We start from the raw sequence: 17,645 nt of genomic DNA, 5'->3' as shown, positions 1-17,645 counted from the left end.
GGGGAACGGGACTCTTAAGTCCTTTCCCTGGCACAGCAGGCATTGGCTCGTACCAGGCTGCGTGCACAAGAATGTGCCGTTACCGAAAAAGCCAGCGCGGCCAGGGGAAGGCTGCTGGCGGGTGTGTGTGCCTGCGTGCGTCGTGTGTACAGGAATTCCCCTTCCTCTACCAAGTGCCGCTGCTTGTAGCCATTAAAAAGCCCAGGTCCTCGTGCTGGGTGTTCAGTGAGTATTGATTCAGTCTGCAAGCAATTTTAATATTTCTTCAGGGACTTTCCAGCAACAGCACAAGTCATTAATTCACCCTCCCAAATTGCTTATTCAATAGCAGGAACATGGCTCCTGAATAAAGTCCCAGAATTTATGTGACTCACATGAGTCAGGAGGTCAAACAACTGTTATGGAGTGAAGTTAAAAATCCAAATAAAATATTGACACTTTTTTTGGGAGTGGGAGGAGGGGGAAGGGGGAAGGGAAAGAAAAGGTATTTAAAATAGGGGTTTGTTGCAATGCCCCCAGGATAAAGAATGGAAAGAGATTGAAGACAAGCTGGAGTTTGTAAAATCAATGGGATTTATTGCATATCCGCTTGGCATTTAATAACTCCTTCCTTTCCACCTCCCCCTGCTCTGTATGTACATGGGGGAGATAAACTCTTCAACAAAACTACAAATAGCCAGCCACAAAGTACACAGATGGACACCGAAACACCAACACACGAAGGTGTGCAGGGATGGATATTACTGTAAGGCAGGGGCATAGCATCAGATGATTCTCTCAGGACCCAGAGTCTGGAGCGGGACCACCACATACGGCGTTACATACGCCCACATAGTAGCAGATAGTCTATGTCCCGTCTTCATAAAAAAACAGATGGGAGGGGAAACTGAGGCACAGAGTGAATTAAAAGAGTCTGCTTAGCCGCAGAGCTTGTAACAAGGCGGCTGGATCAGGATCCAGGTCTCCTGATGCCCAGTCAGTGTTTTTGCTGCTGAAGGACGCTGCCTTTTACGGGAACGAAAGCACCCACAGTGACCGAGATCAGACCGCAAGAAGGCATCCATCTCGCAGGAGGGACACACAAGCCGCACAAGAAAAAACGCATCCACAGGCGCCACGCGAGCCCGTCCATGCGCAGACAGATGCACACACAGATACAAATACATACGTGCCTTTACTGAGCTCATTGCTATTCAGAAAGCACCACAGCCAGGTTATATGCAGAAGTAGAAACACACCTGCAGACAGACGTGCAAATGACTCTGCGTGCAGATGCACAAGCACATACACGCACACACTGGTACATCCGTATAGCCTCGTACAGCCGTATATCCCCACCGAAAAAGTTGCACAAACCGATGGGTTGCTACTCTCCTAGGTTTTACTTATGGTGGTATCTTTTTAGCTAGCTGCACGTAAATGGATGCCCACACACACTCAAATGCACTCTGCAAAAGCATATTAATAGACAGGACCATCTCCCTATTATATTAAACTGGTAACAGTTTCAGAGAAACTATGCTAATTTTCTACCGGTCAAAGAGCTGAGACTGTAGTAGCCATCAAACAACATTTATTCATTAGCACTAACTCCATAAAAAACAAGCACACAAAAATATAGCCTAACCATCTAATCAAATAGTACTCGATGGCTTGGGATATTTAAGTGGTCTTTCTTTGCTTTGTTTGTTTTTTTGTTTGTCTAGTTGACTTTTTAGCAAAGATTTAGGGCGGGTGCTTTCTCTGAGTTGAGATTTTCCACAAGGCAATTTTTCAAGGGCTTTTTTGCATTGTGATAAAAATAATGTTAGACAACATTTTCCTCCTAAGACGTCTTTTGACCAAATACACAGTGTGGTTTTAAAATTAAGCAAGGTAATGAAAGTTACGCTTTAAAAAGATTAATATTTTTGCATTAAAAATATACTTCTGTGTTATATCTAAGATTGTTTTATTCATGATTGATTTTGCAACTGTCCTTCAAAAATGGCAAGATAGAAACTTTGGGCCACCTTATGCTACCTCCTGTCTTCTTAGACTACAATACTCAAGCAAAAATGTAAAAGTAGTGTAGTTTTTTAAATACCATTGCCTATGTTCCTCTGTACTCCTCTACCTATGACATCTGACCTTGTCCAATCTAAGTTAGATCAAAAAATTAAATACCTGCTAATTTACAACTGGAGGTATTCCGATTCATTAGGTGAACAAGTACTTCATCCAGATTAAAGGAACCATGTTTTTAAATAATGGAACTGGACAAAATCACTAACATTCTCTAGAATATTGTGATTTTCAGAAAGAATATCTTGTCATTTGCAACACAGTATTCCACTGCAAAAGCCTAAACTGTAAAGTTTGAATAATTAAATGTTTATAACTCAGTTCTTCAGATAGTGTTAAACAATTGCTCCTTTTCTGTGTTCACCCCAGCTAGTGCCTGGCTCAGTGTGCCAAGTTCTGGACAAATCAGTCTTAGAGATCACCAAAGCTCACAGGGAGAAAAGTTGCCTGCATGGGGATGTGGGGATGAGGAAACACTTGTGCATGTGGGAGGATCGTTTAAACTGCTGCTCTTGGGAGGTTGTTTGTCAATTTGGAGTTGTTGAAGGAGTCTCAGCTGAGACGGTTTCATTGACAAGGAATAGGAAACAGGCTTGTTTACATGGGGGCAAATGAGAAAATTAATCTGAATTACCTCTGCAAGTGCATCGGTTAAAAGCATTAAAACATTGTTCAGATGCTCATTCAAAATTTGAATGTCCTAAATTGAATTTAGTTTACTTCATTTCCAAAGTGAAGTAAGCTAAGCGAAATTAAAGCTGCCTTGATTCTAAACAAGGGAGTCAGAGGTGTAATGAAGTTTAACTAGACCATTTTAATTTCACACATTCAATTAATTCAAATTAGTTATTTTGCATAGCCGTATGTAGGTGAAGCCTTAGACTGCTAACTCCTGTGGACAGAGATGGTATTTACACAGGGGCCCCAAAAAGGGGATCCCAAAAGTCCTGTGTACTCCATCAGCCATCGCGATCGTAGCAGGAGAGGACGGAAAGCATAGGCTGCCGAAGGCCCACAGAAACCCGTAGCTCTGCAGTTAATGGGATGGATGCCAGATATATGGTTTAGAAATAGAGCAGATCTGTACTCACAAACTTATGCAACTATGCAAATGCACACCCTGGTATGGGTCTTATAATCCAGCAAGGTTCCACATTAATTATATATCAGTATTCAGACAGGTTAGGTATTATATACTGGATATTATAGTCTTGTTACCGATGAGTTCTAGGGGCTTATGACTTATTATTTGTAATAACTGTGCTTGATGCTGTACAAACACATGCATATAGCTAGCTGTTGATGGTTACAAGTGACAGATCTCCACAGCCTATTTGCCCATTAAACTCTGTTAAAAACTGTATTGGTTGAATAAATGTTTATTAGTTCTTCATGAGGTCTGAATATATGCTATGTGACCCAAATGTCTAACTCCTTATAGCCACAGTTACAAATACAGACCTATAGGCAAAGATAAACAAGTACGCACATTGTATGATAAATTAGTATGTACTGAGACAAATGCTAGTGCGTTTGCAAATGCAATGTAGATACATAAACAAACATATAGCTCCTATTCTCCAAACATCAGACCTGATAGTGACTTACACGAGCCAAACAGACTGGCTACAGACTTGTCCTTTCATTATAAGAAGATGGCTTTGTCCTATAAATATGAAACCTAGACTGTCTTCTGTGGAGATGGGCACCAACTTTATGCTGGAAGCCTATGTAGCATCTGCACTCTGAGGTGCTTGCCTGTGCCTGGCTGCTTTGGGCAGCATGATAAAGCAGGGAATAAATAATACCAAGAGCAGTGAGGACTAGAATAGGAAAGGAAAGATTCAGGTTCTCTGTGGAAATTTTCAACTTTTCGACGTGGTTTTCATTTTTAATAAGAATTTTTTAAAATATGGAACTTGCTATTTCAATAAAATCTAAATATATTATTCTATTTTTTTTTTTAGCATAGTCTCTCATTCATCCTAAAAAAGTAATTTTAAAGGGGGGAAAAAAAAAATTTCCATTCTGATAAGGCTGAAATTCTTCTCACAATTTTGTTAATTTCTGTAAAACCCAAGGTAAAAATAACAGTAGATCTAATTGACACATTCCCAGCACTGTTTTTTTTTTTTTGATTTTGCACAAACACATTCTACTGGCAAAGGCTCCACTATGAAATTTTCACCAGTTCTGACAAATGTTACGGGAGGAACACACAATGACATCCCTGTAAAGGGAATCATATCCTCACCCAACACACACAAGCACATACTGCAGTGGAGCACTGTAGAGGATACAGAGACAATATACAGCTAATACACAATTCTGCCAAGCCCAAAAGTTAAAAAGTCCTGAGTCAATACTCTCTAAACCCAAGAGACTGGCATAAAATTCACAGGGCTGTAAATAAGAATGTATATGGGTTGTTTGTTTTTTTTTTTTTTTGCCTCTGGTTCTGGCCCATTGGGAGGCAGCCAGGTCCCACTTCCACTTGGTCTTTGCAGCCATGAAAGACAGAAATACCTTGGTATTAAATGAAAGCTGAAATAATTGCTTATCTTCAAGACCTGAGGTTTTACACAAAATACTGGGTATGGCATAACTTGCAAGAGAGTTGAGAATGTTATCTACATTTATTTGATTCCTCCCAGTTCAAGACTCCTTTCCTAGTGCACACATGTCTTCTGTTAATCAAAATGAATGTCCACAAGGAATTCAGCACAGGCTCCTGAATTTTAATAACTGGAAATGGGCTCAAAGCAAAGCTTTCAATTAAAAGTTCCCATGCTCCAGATTAAGATATTTAACCTTGGCAAGCCCATGCGTTTCTGGAGGTCTTCTTAAGTCACCTGCTTGCACAGCTGCTGTTCTGACAGCTCCGGCCCGTGCTGCGTGGCGGTCACCGGCGTGCTGGCAGCTCGTGGGGCTGTACCCCACGCCAGCTCCACGCTGCGGCAGCAACGCTGCTAGCAGGACCCGAGCTGGCCAGTCCATAAGTAATAGAAGATGTCGCTTTGCACCGCAGTCATTGAAGTGTATGTGTACTCTTAGAAAATGATTAATTCCTAGGAGGTAAAATATTTCTGGGCATTTTCATGGCAGAAATCTCTTGCTAGTGAAGGGGACCTAGCCACTGGCAGTGCTTCTCTCGTGCTGTCTTCCTGTGGCTTGTCATTTTGGAAGCTTTTGGTCTTTTGTTGCAGAGACTATGAGTTTGTTGAGGGGGAGTGGTAGGTCTGTAGCTGCTGGGACGAATACTCTCGTGGGTGCTGTGAGTTGAACATCTGCTCCATGGTTGCCTATGATATTAGAATTTGGACTTGACGATCCAGGTGGTTCCTCCCAGGCCTGTGTTTCTACATCCAAGGCCAGCAGAACCCTTTTTGTCTTCTAGTGTTTCCCTAATTTGCTTTAAACTGGGGGTGTCAAACATCTACACCCACGATCAAGTTTGCTTCCAATATTTTGTAAAGTGTATGACATCTTCTAGATGTTTGGATTTTAATGAATTTCTGGCTTTCCTGACTGCAAAGAAAGCTTTCCAAACGTGAACTGTGTAATAAAAGTAGAAACACCTGCCTGAGGACATTTCGATGCTGCAGTCACTGCTTGACTGCAGCTCATGTAGATGTACTTTAGCCAGCTTTAAGCCAGCCAGCCTGGATCTCAATGGCTCTGTAGCCACAGCTTTGCAGAACACAGCAACTATTCAAGCGCACCTTCTGTTTCCCAGGTGGGTTTTGCACCCTAACACAAATGGATGGGAAAATGTTTCTGAAAGTCTAATGCAGCAATTTACTCTGGGAGGTCAGGCTAGGCAACCTGTACACATGGGGCTGACCACTGTCAACCCCATCAGTACCAGTGGCATGAAGTTGTGTGTTACTGCTCAGCAGGATGAGCTGGCAGGCCTGGCAGATCTCCCCCCTCCCAGAAGGCAAGCATCGTCATCTTTCTTTCCTTCCACCCCTCTTCCTTACGTCTGGACTTGTACCGTGTAGCACAGCAGAACTGGAATGGGTAGAGATCTGCTAGAAGCTGAACGTTAATGCTCTGCTCAAATTAAATGAAATAAAACCATATGGTGTCATCATGGGTCACTGATTTAAAACAACAAAAAAATCCTAGCTCCTCTTTAAGCCCTTCAGATAGTAAAACTGCTGCTGTGAATTCTGCCTCTCCTCAGAGTGCAGCCAAGAGATGCAGTGGGAGAAAAGGGCAGGATTGGGCTTTCTCTTGTGTTTGAAGTGGGCCAACTAACCTGGAACAAAGGGGCACTTCTTTTCCCCAAGTTTTCAGGCATGATGTCAGTGTAGCTCCAGTGAAGTTGATGGACCTGCACAGATTAACAGCAGATAAGGAGTCAAATCTTCTCGGAGAGGGCTGGGATTGTGTTTCGAGATATGCAAGGTATCTCCATTTTAACCTCTGATCTATTTGGAAGCTTCAGGAAAATAGATAATCCCTCTTCAGGCACCTTTTAGGACTATCAATCTATCTATCTCATCACTCTAATTAATCTGTCATACCTGTGCTTATATACTAACGTAGTACATGATCACCCTTCTTCTCTGTCCCTTTCCAAAATGTAGGGACAAGGAAATGTAATTTTCATGACAGGAGAGAGTTTGAACGTGTGAATATTGCTCGTGGCCCCTGAATATGGCAGGGTTTGAAGGCATTCTGCTGTCTTGGCAAGGAGCGCCAGAGCCCGAGGCCAGCTAGCAAGGAAGCTGAGTCTGCTGCTTTTGCCAATGTCAGTGGTTGTTCTGAGGGTTGCAAGTGTTGCGGTAGATTTTGAGAGCAGTAGGAGAAGCTACTGCCCTCCACATATCTTAATGGAAATTATGTTGTGGCTTTTGGGGGGCAACTGCAGCTCTGATCTTCCCAGCTACATCTGCTGGTGCAAATTCAAACGTGACCACCAAAGCCAGTACAGCTGAAGCTGCTGTTGCCTTTGCCTACCTCCCTTCCCTTCACGTACAGCCACTGTCAGCAGGGTACATGTCACTTCTGCTTCAAGCAGGGGAACGAAGCCAATACTGTGCTACAGCTCGCTGAAGCACTTCCTTGGCCCCTGTTATTAGAGAGTCTGAGCCCTTCACTCCTCCTTCCAGCTGTCCTCACTATGCCCCAGGTGGCACGGCAATGCTCCTATCTTCACACTTCAGGCAGGAAACAGAGCACAGAGAGAAATGCCATTTGTCCAAAGTCTTGATGAGAGGTCCATGACAGAGCAAGGAACTGAAGCCCTTTCCCTAAGATTAGGCTCTAACTATCAGACTTTCTATTTCCCATCCTCCACCCCCCAAATCCCTTGGTTGTTTTTCCTCACCATGCTGTGAAGCTTGCTTTCCATTTTGAACTTTCTTTGTGCAAACAAGACTTCCCCCCCACCTTCCTTTTGCTCAATTGTGAATTCAGCTGTGTCTCGACCCATGCACAGAAACATAAGACTCTCTCCTATCTGAACCAAAGCCATGTTCAGAGCTCTTTATGCCTGTGCAGCACCAGTCTGCAGGTGGGATATTGCTGGCTCCATGGGGGCTGTCACCAAGGTCCCCAAGGCTGCCTCTTCCCATCCCATGTTCTCCCTCTTTTCCTCAGGCATGCTTTGATGCCAGCATCACTGAGATGGTCATGAGCCCTTTTGTGGGAAGTGATCTGATGCAGAGAAGGCATCACTGTCTCACCCCTGCACCAAGTCCCCTGCCGGCTGCCTTGTCTCTACCGTGGCACAGCCCGTGGCTCAGCCGTACAGCCCTGTGCTAATTAAGCAGTGCGGCACAGCGGGGCGTGTGTTCCTTGGCCATCACAGCCTCCCTTGGACACACTGCAGAGAAAAGACCGAAGCTTCGCAATGTTAGCCTTCCAAGAACCGCTTTAATTGCCCAGTAATGCACACCCTGGGGTCTTGTAATGTGCTTCTAATATGGAGCATTTAAAATATGAATACTCCAAAACAATTACAAGGAGTTTGGTGCTCTGCTGAGTGTATCCTTCCACTCTGAAAAATAATCCATGACAAAGAAATCTGATCAAAGTGAGGATACCAGTGCTTTCTGAAATGTGTCAGGGTCTCCCTGGGGCAGCAGGGTACACCACTTTTTCCTTTAGTGCAACTTCACTCTGTTCTTCCAGGATTGAAAAAAGTGCTAGACTGGGACTCCAGATGATTCAAACCTACCTCATCTCCTTCTGATCATCCCTAGTATGATTTTTTATTTGAGATACTGTCTAAAGGCTCTGCCAGCAATAGTAAGAGAGGAGAAACCACAGAATATGTCAGGCTGTATGAGAGTTTGTATAGAAATGTCAGAGAAGCGAGGGACATTTCCTATGATCTGTCATTCTTTTAGCAAATAATCTCTGGACAGGTTCCGAAGTGATTTTTTTACTTGCTTATTTACAAGGAGTGAAAGAAAGTTCTGCTTCTCAGAAAGGACTATGGCTCAGCTAATTTTATCTTCTAATACTTCTTTCTACATTCTTGACCAGAGTTGATTAGTGCTTGTTACAATAGTCATACCAGGAGAGATGATTTTTCTCCGTCCATCTGTATTCAGAATCAGCAGAAGGAATTCCACTAAAGCTGCTGAAAATAACGAAATAGAAATCAAACATTGGAAAGTCATGATCTAATGCTGAACGTTTAAGAAAGTCAGAGGCATTGGAAACAGGCAGTTGGTTTCAGCTGGAGCTGTATACAGTATTAACTCTAGAAAGAGTTACTACAAACCAGCTATGGTAGCTCATGAATTCCAGGAATGGATGTATAATTCACAGTATGAGACTATGTACTGTAATGACATTATATGCCATTACTTAAGATAATATTGCATATTAAATTCATATTGTGAAATGAAGTTCAGTTGCTTTACTGCAATCAAAGATCTATAAATGTCCTGTTGCTGAAACTTCAGAAGGTTAGGTATTAAATCTGTGTATATTCTCTGAAACTCAAAGTAGGCAAGTTGTGCAAAAACCTCCCACTGGAAAACGAAAAATGGGAATTTACAGTAGGTACCAGTTTATGCCCCTAATTAAATACAAATGCTGTTACTGGAGTCACTGACTGTGATGGAATTCTAATTCATCTAATTCCACCCAGAGCAGGGATGAATTTAGTCCAAAGTGACAATTTCTTTTTGAGAAAAGACAGACATTTGAAAATACCAGTATTTACTTCAAGAAATCAGCTCTGCTGACTGGTGTGCCTGGATTTGTGTCCCTTCTGCTTTTGGGAAGGGCTGAGGAAGAGTTCTGCAAAAAGGCTTGTCTCTCTCCAGTGTCTAGAGGCAAGAACAAGCCATCAAAGGCAGCAGGAGGTGATCAAGGTTTTGCTCCCTCTTACACAGTAGTAATCCAGAAATCCTAGGTTTGAGGCAGCAGAGCTGGCTTAGCGCGTATTTCAGCCTCCAGTAAGGGTCAGAAGCTTTCACCAATCCCGAAGTTTAAAGACAGCGTTATTATGCTGCGTCTGTTGCTACAGGACCAGGTCAGCTCTGTTCATCTTTCATCTGCTCTTTCATTAGGTGGTCTCGTGTAGGACAGACTCACTTGAAGCCTCTTAAAGCAGCAGCAGTGATGCCTAGCTATCCTGCTGTTTATCACTGTCCTTAACAGAACCGACCCAGGAGATGCACTGCTGTATTCTGTACTGAGCGTTAGGGTCCTGAAATTTCTTCTCTTTCCTTACAACTCGAGAGTTCAGTCATGACTGCAGGGCAAAGGAGCACTGCTGGGGAGAGCCTCTTCATGACCTACCTCTTCTTTTAGCCATAGGAAATACCTTCTACCTGGGACCTCATTAGATTCGCTGTGCATTTGATGCCAGGAATTATTTGACCCAAGCCACTGGAGGTTGCACAACCAGAACTGCTCCCCTTTGCTTACTGTTTCCAGACACTTTCTCCTGACATAAAACCAGTCTCATTTTTAGGAGGGGAATGTTTTGAACAGCGCCTTTCACCTCTGGGTCACTAGCTGAAATCTGGCCCTGGTTGGTAGTGACCGAAAATCATTACCAGCTGACGGCTACTCGGTGGAATGAGCTGGTGAGTCTCATTCCAGTTCCTAATGGACGCATCTCAGTAAACACAGTCACAACTGGCACTAACTGGCATTCTCAGCTGAGAAACCACAAAGTGAACAGGGAAGGAAATTGAACCTTCCTCTTTGTCCCCTGACTGGGTTTTTGAAGCAATCTGGACAGGCATTTTATACCACCATCATTTCACAGGCTGTTTTTACTCTAAATGGCTTTCTGAAACTTTGCAATTTTCATGCAGCATGATTCAGCACAGCCTGATCGGCCATCTCAGTACAATTAGGCTCATCTTATGGTTCCTCTCAGTAGAAGCTGAGCTGTCTGAGGCCACCTTCCAGTACTTATGGCCAATCTGATGTCATATCTCAGTATGAATGCAACCATCTGACGTCACCTCAGTGCTAACAGGACGTTTCATAATTTGTCATCCAAGGCTGCAGGGGAAATCTTCGCTATGCTACACTACAATAGAACATAACACAGTATAATGTGTAGGTTAACTCAGACACCCTCAGGCAGATTTTGGATAGACGGATGGATGGATGGATGAATAGATACATTTATACAAAGTATACATACATTATATCACTCTATTGATTTTTAAAAAGTTCCAGGTCTGCCTGGCTATAATGAGATTTTTGAACTTTGTGTTGCGATCAATGAGGGGAATATTATTGGCCTGGAGAATTGATATACCCGCTTTCTGTGGCTTGTTCTGCTCCTGGACTGCCCCTGCCCCCAAGGTGTACAATTCCATCAGACACTTAACCTCTTTTACAGTGTCATCAGGCTAAAAGGAATCTAATAGTGACACGGGACTTGTGCTCAGCACTCTGGCACTATTGCTTTCCTGTCACAAATAATTTATAGCTTTCTATTTCCATCCCTTTGCCTGCACCCCATCCCCTCTTTCTGTTTCTCTGGGCTGGGGGAAATCAATAAACTCACACAACCAGAGTGGCACTTCAGGGGGTTTTAGGGGGAATGTGAGAGAAAAGAAAGGAAAAAAACAGAAAAGAAGAAAAAAGTTATATTATTTGCCCTAGCACAGACTTCCCAGATCAGCTCCCTAGCTAGTGAAAATCAGCATGACCTCAGAATCTGGCCCTGAGGCCCTCAGACACCTTCTGTATAGGTCCTCAGCAGCTATAGATTAGGGCCCTGGTACCACTGAGCTATATGGGATGAGGACATGAATCTCCATCCCCAGCTAGACCTTGACATTCCCTGTCTCCAGCTATGTCCCAGGCAGCCTCTCTGCTGCTCCAGCTACTGCCCAGGATTCATCATGTGTGTATCGGAGTTTCCTAGCATGCTGAGGTGATATGCTTTGAAATACTTTTCTTTTCCTAAGAAGGTTTCACTCTTCGGAGTTGTGCTTTTTCAAAAATGCTCTCCCAATGCCTCTGCCTATCTCTATCTTTGCCATACTGCCCACTAGCCACACATTTGCTCTTTGCAGTTTTGCCAACTTATTCTTTAAAACGAATCTTTATGGGAAGCTCTTGGGTGGGCAGGGAGAATGTGTTATTTGCTTTCACTTTCTGGAGAGATTTCTGAGGTGAAGTTAAAGCTAATATAATGCAGGGCTGAGAGTTCCAGAAACTCAGGCTGAAGAGTATCTGCAGCCTTCACCCTAACTGGAGAGGCTCGTTTTAATCTCAGAAAGGAATTTTGTCTCCATGGCCTCCACAGGTCATGGCTTATTTGCCAAGTTTCTTGGCGAGACAGTCATTCCTGAGTCACAGATACCCAGCATCTGCCAGTAGGCAGGGACCCTGCCAGTCAAGTACTAGGTGCTAGTGACTTTCCTTCACCACTGACAGTTGGATTTAAACCAGTGACCTAGCGGTGAAAGATTTCATGTAACAAGAAACAATTACAGTTCAGTTTATTTTCATTCCGAGCTGCATTATGAGCTTTGTAGCATACACTGAGGCATCTTTTGGGGTTCCCACACTGTGTTCATTCACTACCTGATCAACACCAATTTTTGCCCTCTTTGCTAGAGCTTCTTTTTCCTGGTGATCTGTATCCCATCAGCACTTCCTACAGATGCCTTCTGCTCCCACCTTCTCATTTACGAAGGGCAAGGGCTTTGGGCAAGCCTTCCATCAGTTCAAAGTATTCAGTTCTATGCCAGACAGGTACACAATAAAATTAAATCTACACCATTTGTAAATCCAGCAGTGGCTCTGTTAGCTGCAAAGATGGCATTGTGATCGTGCTGGCAGATCAGATCATAAATGATAATGAGTTGCTAACACACAGGAGATCCTATCTCATTCATTGAGTACCACAGTTATGCAGTGAATACCCAAGTTTGGGGAGAAGGTGACAAGAGCAGAGCAAGGACCATTCTCTGGGAACTGGATCATTAAAGCAGTAGAATCAGGATCACAAGAAGGCAAATGAAGCCACTCTGCTGCACTCAGAGCTCAGATGGGGCTTCAGGTTCTAACAGCTGGGATCGTGGGTGTGCAAAGGCACAGAGAAGTTGCAGTTCAGTTCTGAACATCTTTTGCTCTTTTCCAGGATCATCAGAACCAAAGTTCAGCAACCTTTTCACCCAACACCAGATGGGAGCGGGACAGGTGTGACTGCACCAGGACATACTATCGGTAAGAAGACTGGCAGGAGGGGTGGTGACAGCACAAGTGGAAATGAGGATGAAGCTTAGTTGAGGGAACAATGTCTGACAAGCAGAAGCTAAGCAGACCAAAAGGGTGGAGGGGGTGGGGAAAAAGAAACCTCAGTGGAAATCAGAGGTGTCTGTTCTTCATTCCCCTCATTGCATTGCAGAGAAGAGAATCATGGCAGAGAAACCAGCCCAAGGTAGGGCTCTGCCCAAAGTGATTCTGCCTTAGCATCCATTTCACATTCACACTCTCTCCTTCACCTCCCTAGAGAGAAGTATTTACTACTATCCTGTCTTCACCTTTTGTCTCCTTCTTACTCACTATCTTTTCTCCTCTCTATCCCAATTTCTCTTCTCTCCCTTTGCTGGAACCAATCTATTTCTTAAAGCTAGTAATACATAGACCAGGGTAAGATATTCCTGTTGCCTCACAACTGAGTTCTTCATTGTTCTAGCTCTGCAGTCAGGTATCCCATGGGTGCATTTCACTGAGAAAATGCATCTTCTGCTGGGGGAGATGGGTTTATCGGGGTGAGCAGAAAATGGAGGCTTGTAATAAAGTGACCAAATGTCTCCTAGTTGGTTGCATTTAAAGGTACTGTGCTAGATGTGTGATGAGGTACTTTTCATTGATGTCTCTGTGGGCTGTATGATCTGCTGTCGCTAGCATAGCTTTATCCAGTAACAATTCAGAACAGGAAAAAACATGCAGTATTCTGGGATACTGTGAAATACAGTGGATTATCTGTGGCCTAAGACACTATCTTAGATACTGTTGGTTACTGAGAATCAGCTGCCATACAAGCATTTACTGGAAAGTACTGGTCTACTTGGGACAGAGCTGGCAGATATAATCCTGTACGTGAACTGTGCTCAGGAGCACAATGAAATTAATGGGCCAGTATGGAAGAGCATTTCTGGATGCCCTTTTAATCTGGACTTGTTCACTGGACTGGGAATCACTGACCACAACAGATGGAGATGGCAGATATTATTCCTTCTTGGAAAAGTAGTGCAATATCTAGGGAATGCATTGGCTGAGGTGGGATAGTGATTGTGAGTGCTGCTACTGGAGTCTCTCATTGCTCTGGGATGTATTGGGAAGCGTGGGTCTACATCGGATAGTGTTGACAGGTTCTGCTCCATCCTGGAAGGCATGTATTGGAGGTATTGACTATGTCACGTCAGTGCTTTATGAGCTGAATGGTGGGTAGTGGCCTATAAGAGAATTAGGATATTCTCCCCATTACCGGGACATGCTGGGACATAATGGGCATGACTACTGGATGCATAGCTCTACTTGTTCTCTACTCTAAAGCCCTGATTATCATGAAGTGATCATTTCTAATCTGGATGACTTGTCATTTATGATATATTGGAAACTCATGAGCAACCCTGGACAGCCCTAAGTGGCAGGAGGACTCTGCCTGTTGACATTGGTCAGTGCAAAAGGAAGACATTAGATTTTTATTAATCTGGGTTGGAGTATGTATCACCAACTCACCATTTGTTGTAGTAGGGAACTGAATTTATTGGCCCAACACTGAAGTGCTTCTAACCTATGCTAAGAAGGTAATTTTTCAATGAGTGTTCTGGGTGGACACATAAGAGGCTGGTCTGGCTAAGATAGAACATGTGTAGTCCTGGTGTAAAAATGCTGAGAGGAAATGATATGACAAAATACGGATAGACTAGGAAGTTACTAGAGAATGTGGCCTATGCAGCATTGCACTCAGTTACCATGGCATGCACTGGGAAGCCTGCTCTGAACTGGGTTTATCCCTGAACCTCTGAACAAGGTTTAGCTTCTTGACGGAACACACTTGCTTGTTATTAATGGCCCTGCACTGGAAGGCTGTGGAGCTACGATATAGGAACAGACTGGCAAAGCTGGGATGCAGCAACATTAGCAGTAGAGCGGCTATGAGTCCTTCAGTGTGAGAGACTGGGAGTCTTCTTAAGTGCCCAGGCTTTCCTATGAGACTGGTGGCATGCATAGCTTTCAGCTGGGGGATCCCTGAGTGCTGTGCTGCTCTCCTCATGGCCCTTTTTCCCTTTTCCTTTTGTCCAGTGCCCAGCACAGCATCCCCTCCCGTCTCCAGTGCCTCCAATGATCCAGTGGGCTCTTACTCCATTAACGGGATCCTGGGGATTCCTCGGTCGAATGGCGAGAAGAGGAAACGTGATGAAGGTAGGGGGAGGGGAGAAGCTCATCCTCCCTTTTATATTCTTTGTCCCCATGTACAGGCTCCAATTTCAGGCCAAGGTTTGCAGCTGCTCCAGGGGCTAGATCAGTTTTAGCAACAGAGACCAGTTCCCCGCCACTGCCCTGCTGGCTTGGAATGCTCTTCTTCCGAGACCCTTTCATGACAGGCTGTGTCTCCAGACATCTGCTCGGCAGGCAGAGAGCCGTCTCCATTGCTGGAGCTGATTCCAAGTTCATTCACTGCTGGAAATGGCTGGAACTGAACTCCCCAGGTGCCAGCAGGTGCCCGGACTTTGAACTGCGGGTAAACATGGTTTCCCCAACTCACTCGTTTTCAAACAAAATGCCATCTCGGAGAAGCACCAGCAATGTGGGAGTTATGTTCCATTCCCCTTGCGAAAAAGTTCCTGCCCTGTGACATGCCATGAGCTACATTAGCTGGTGGTCGTAAGGGCCCAGTTCTAGCATCTACCACAGCAGAACTGCCATGCTTGCAACAGTCTGAAAGCAGAACAGGAGGTCTTCTGAGTACTGTGGCCCTAAGGTTGTTATTTAAGCCTTTCGCTAGGGCTCTAAGGAATTAGGATTAAGCTATCTCCTTTTCCTGCCCACCTGCTGGGAAGGACTCAGGGCAAAGTGAATCCTGAAATGAGCCAAAGCTGGAGCCTCAGGTCTAGATAGACTGAGTCAGGAGGGGTGGGTAAGGTCTTGGTGCTTTTATGGTGGCTTTGTAAACTTTTTTTTTCATAAATCTTGCTCTTTTAATTTGATGCATTAAAAAATTGAGGGCCAGAAGGTGAACTTTTCTAAGAGTAGTGCCTGGCCTGTTTGTTTGGTTCAGCCCTGCCTTCAGTATGTTGTTTTCCACTGTTGCTTGTTGTGTGAGGGGACCTTTTAGCAGTACAGGTGGCTCAGTGTGCTGTAACCCCAAGGCTGTGCAGTGCAAAAGAATACCAGGTTTCTCTGTGATACGTGGCGAGAAGAGAAAGCTCTCCTGAAAGACATGCTGCATTTTGTGGTTTTACTAGAAATTTTCTCAGCATTGGTTCTGGTGAGGTTCACATCTGTAAGTTTTTTATCCAAATAAACACAATAATCACAAGGAAAAAGGCAGTCATTGTGACTCTTTTCCCCCTAGTACTAAGTAAAACTAGAGGCAAGGACCCAATCCAGCTCCTATTAAAGCAAATGGGAAGATTTTTGCTGATGTTTTTGGAAATTGGATCAGGCCCCAGAGGAAGATCCATTTCCCAGCTAGATGGCAGTAGGGCCCAGCTAAGAGAAAAGTGTAGCAATGGAAGGGCTAAGTCAATGTCTCAAAGTCAAAAAATGTCAGGAATAAGAGACTGTAAACATTGCAAACCCTTCCAGCATTTCCCATCATTACATATAGAGGAAATAGTGACATTTCAAAGAGAGTGACAAGTTTCTCTAATGGTTGTGCAAATCTCTTGGCAGTTATTTGGTGTTTTTGTGAACCCCTGTTATATAGTCCAGTGTGGCGATCACCAGCTCTCAACATGGTGCCTCTATATCTCATTTTGAAATGAAGCCGTTCAATCTGGTTTTAGCGGCTAGTCTTTCCAAATACCTAGGAAGATCATCCCACTTTAGATGCAGCCACACAGTCACCTCCAGCCCCAGTACTTGAGGTTTTCTGGAGCAGTACAATTAAACACAGAAACAACCAAGCATCCATCTAAGACACTTCACAATGATATATTGACAGCAAGAACAACTCTCTGTCCTTAATTCATCCCAGATTTGATTTATGAAGGGCAAGCAACACTGTGCAACTCCCTGCTGTTGGCCAAGACCCCACATATCCCACTAGGAATCAAAAAGGTACCAGACAATCCTGGAGACATTGCTTGCCTTTAGCTCTCAGAGTTTTAGGTGACAGTTACATGACACAGCTGCAACTGTCTTAGAGAACAGCCTTCATCCTGCCATCACAGATACCTGATGCAGGGAGATGTCATGCTCCTGTCCCAGAGAAACCTCACATGGGACCCCCGCCAGCTGCTGAACACCCCTAGCCAAGAATTGAGTTATTTGGGCTCACACTGGCCTTAAGATATGCTGAAAGACATCATCACTTTGCAGGGTTGGGTCCTAAGGCTAGAATGGTCCAAGGGGAAGTTTTGCGCAGCCAGTGACCTGCACTCACTCCTGGGCAATCTCCCCTGTAGCTCTGAGGGCTCTTATTGTTCCTAGCTGAGATGGGGATTAGGAAATCCAGGCAAAAAATCCAGTGCAGATATTCTTTTGTGCTCACGTTGGATGTATACACCTTCTCAGTATTTCCCAGAGCTTCTGAGCACTGTTTTGTTGCAGTATCTTAACTGCAGGGTTTATTCTCACGTTGAAAAGCCCTTATGAGCTCCCAATGCACATCTACTTTCCCAGCATTTTGGGGGTGGCTCTTCTCTAAAGGAGGCAGAAGCAGCAGCACTGCTCTCTCTTTCTTTCTGCTCTGTTGGACCAGCTCTGCTGCAAGGATTCCTCTGTGAGGAATGCAGTTCAGCAGAATGGGGGCATGCACCAAGCTGCTCCTGAATCCCTGGTTCTGAAAACCTTGTTAGCAACCTCGGTGATGGCTGGGGGGAACAGGGTGGGAGAAAGACAGAGGAGCCTCTATCTGAGCATACCCCCTCCCCCAGGTCCTCCTTGCTGCAGCTGGT

General features: G+C 44.3%; 1 protein-coding gene across 1 annotated transcript in view; it reads left to right on the top strand.

Moving 5' to 3' along the window:
- PAX2 (paired box 2) overlaps positions 1–17,645 on the top strand; it is an 81,110-nt gene that overhangs the window by 16,823 nt on the left and 46,642 nt on the right. Inside the window, exons 2-3 of the mRNA XM_082002132.1 lie at positions 12,653–12,738; positions 14,827–14,946. Of these exons, the coding sequence (XP_081858258.1) occupies positions 12,653–12,738; positions 14,827–14,946 (206 nt within the window). The remainder of the gene's footprint in view (positions 1–12,652; positions 12,739–14,826; positions 14,947–17,645) is intronic.

This window comes from Phaethon aethereus (genome assembly GCF_964289735.1).
Source record: "Phaethon aethereus genome assembly, chromosome: 7".
Lineage (NCBI taxonomy): Eukaryota > Metazoa > Chordata > Aves > Phaethontiformes > Phaethontidae > Phaethon > Phaethon aethereus.
The sequence above is the reverse complement of the archived record's forward strand: the minus strand, read 5'-3'. Positions and strand labels throughout refer to the sequence as shown.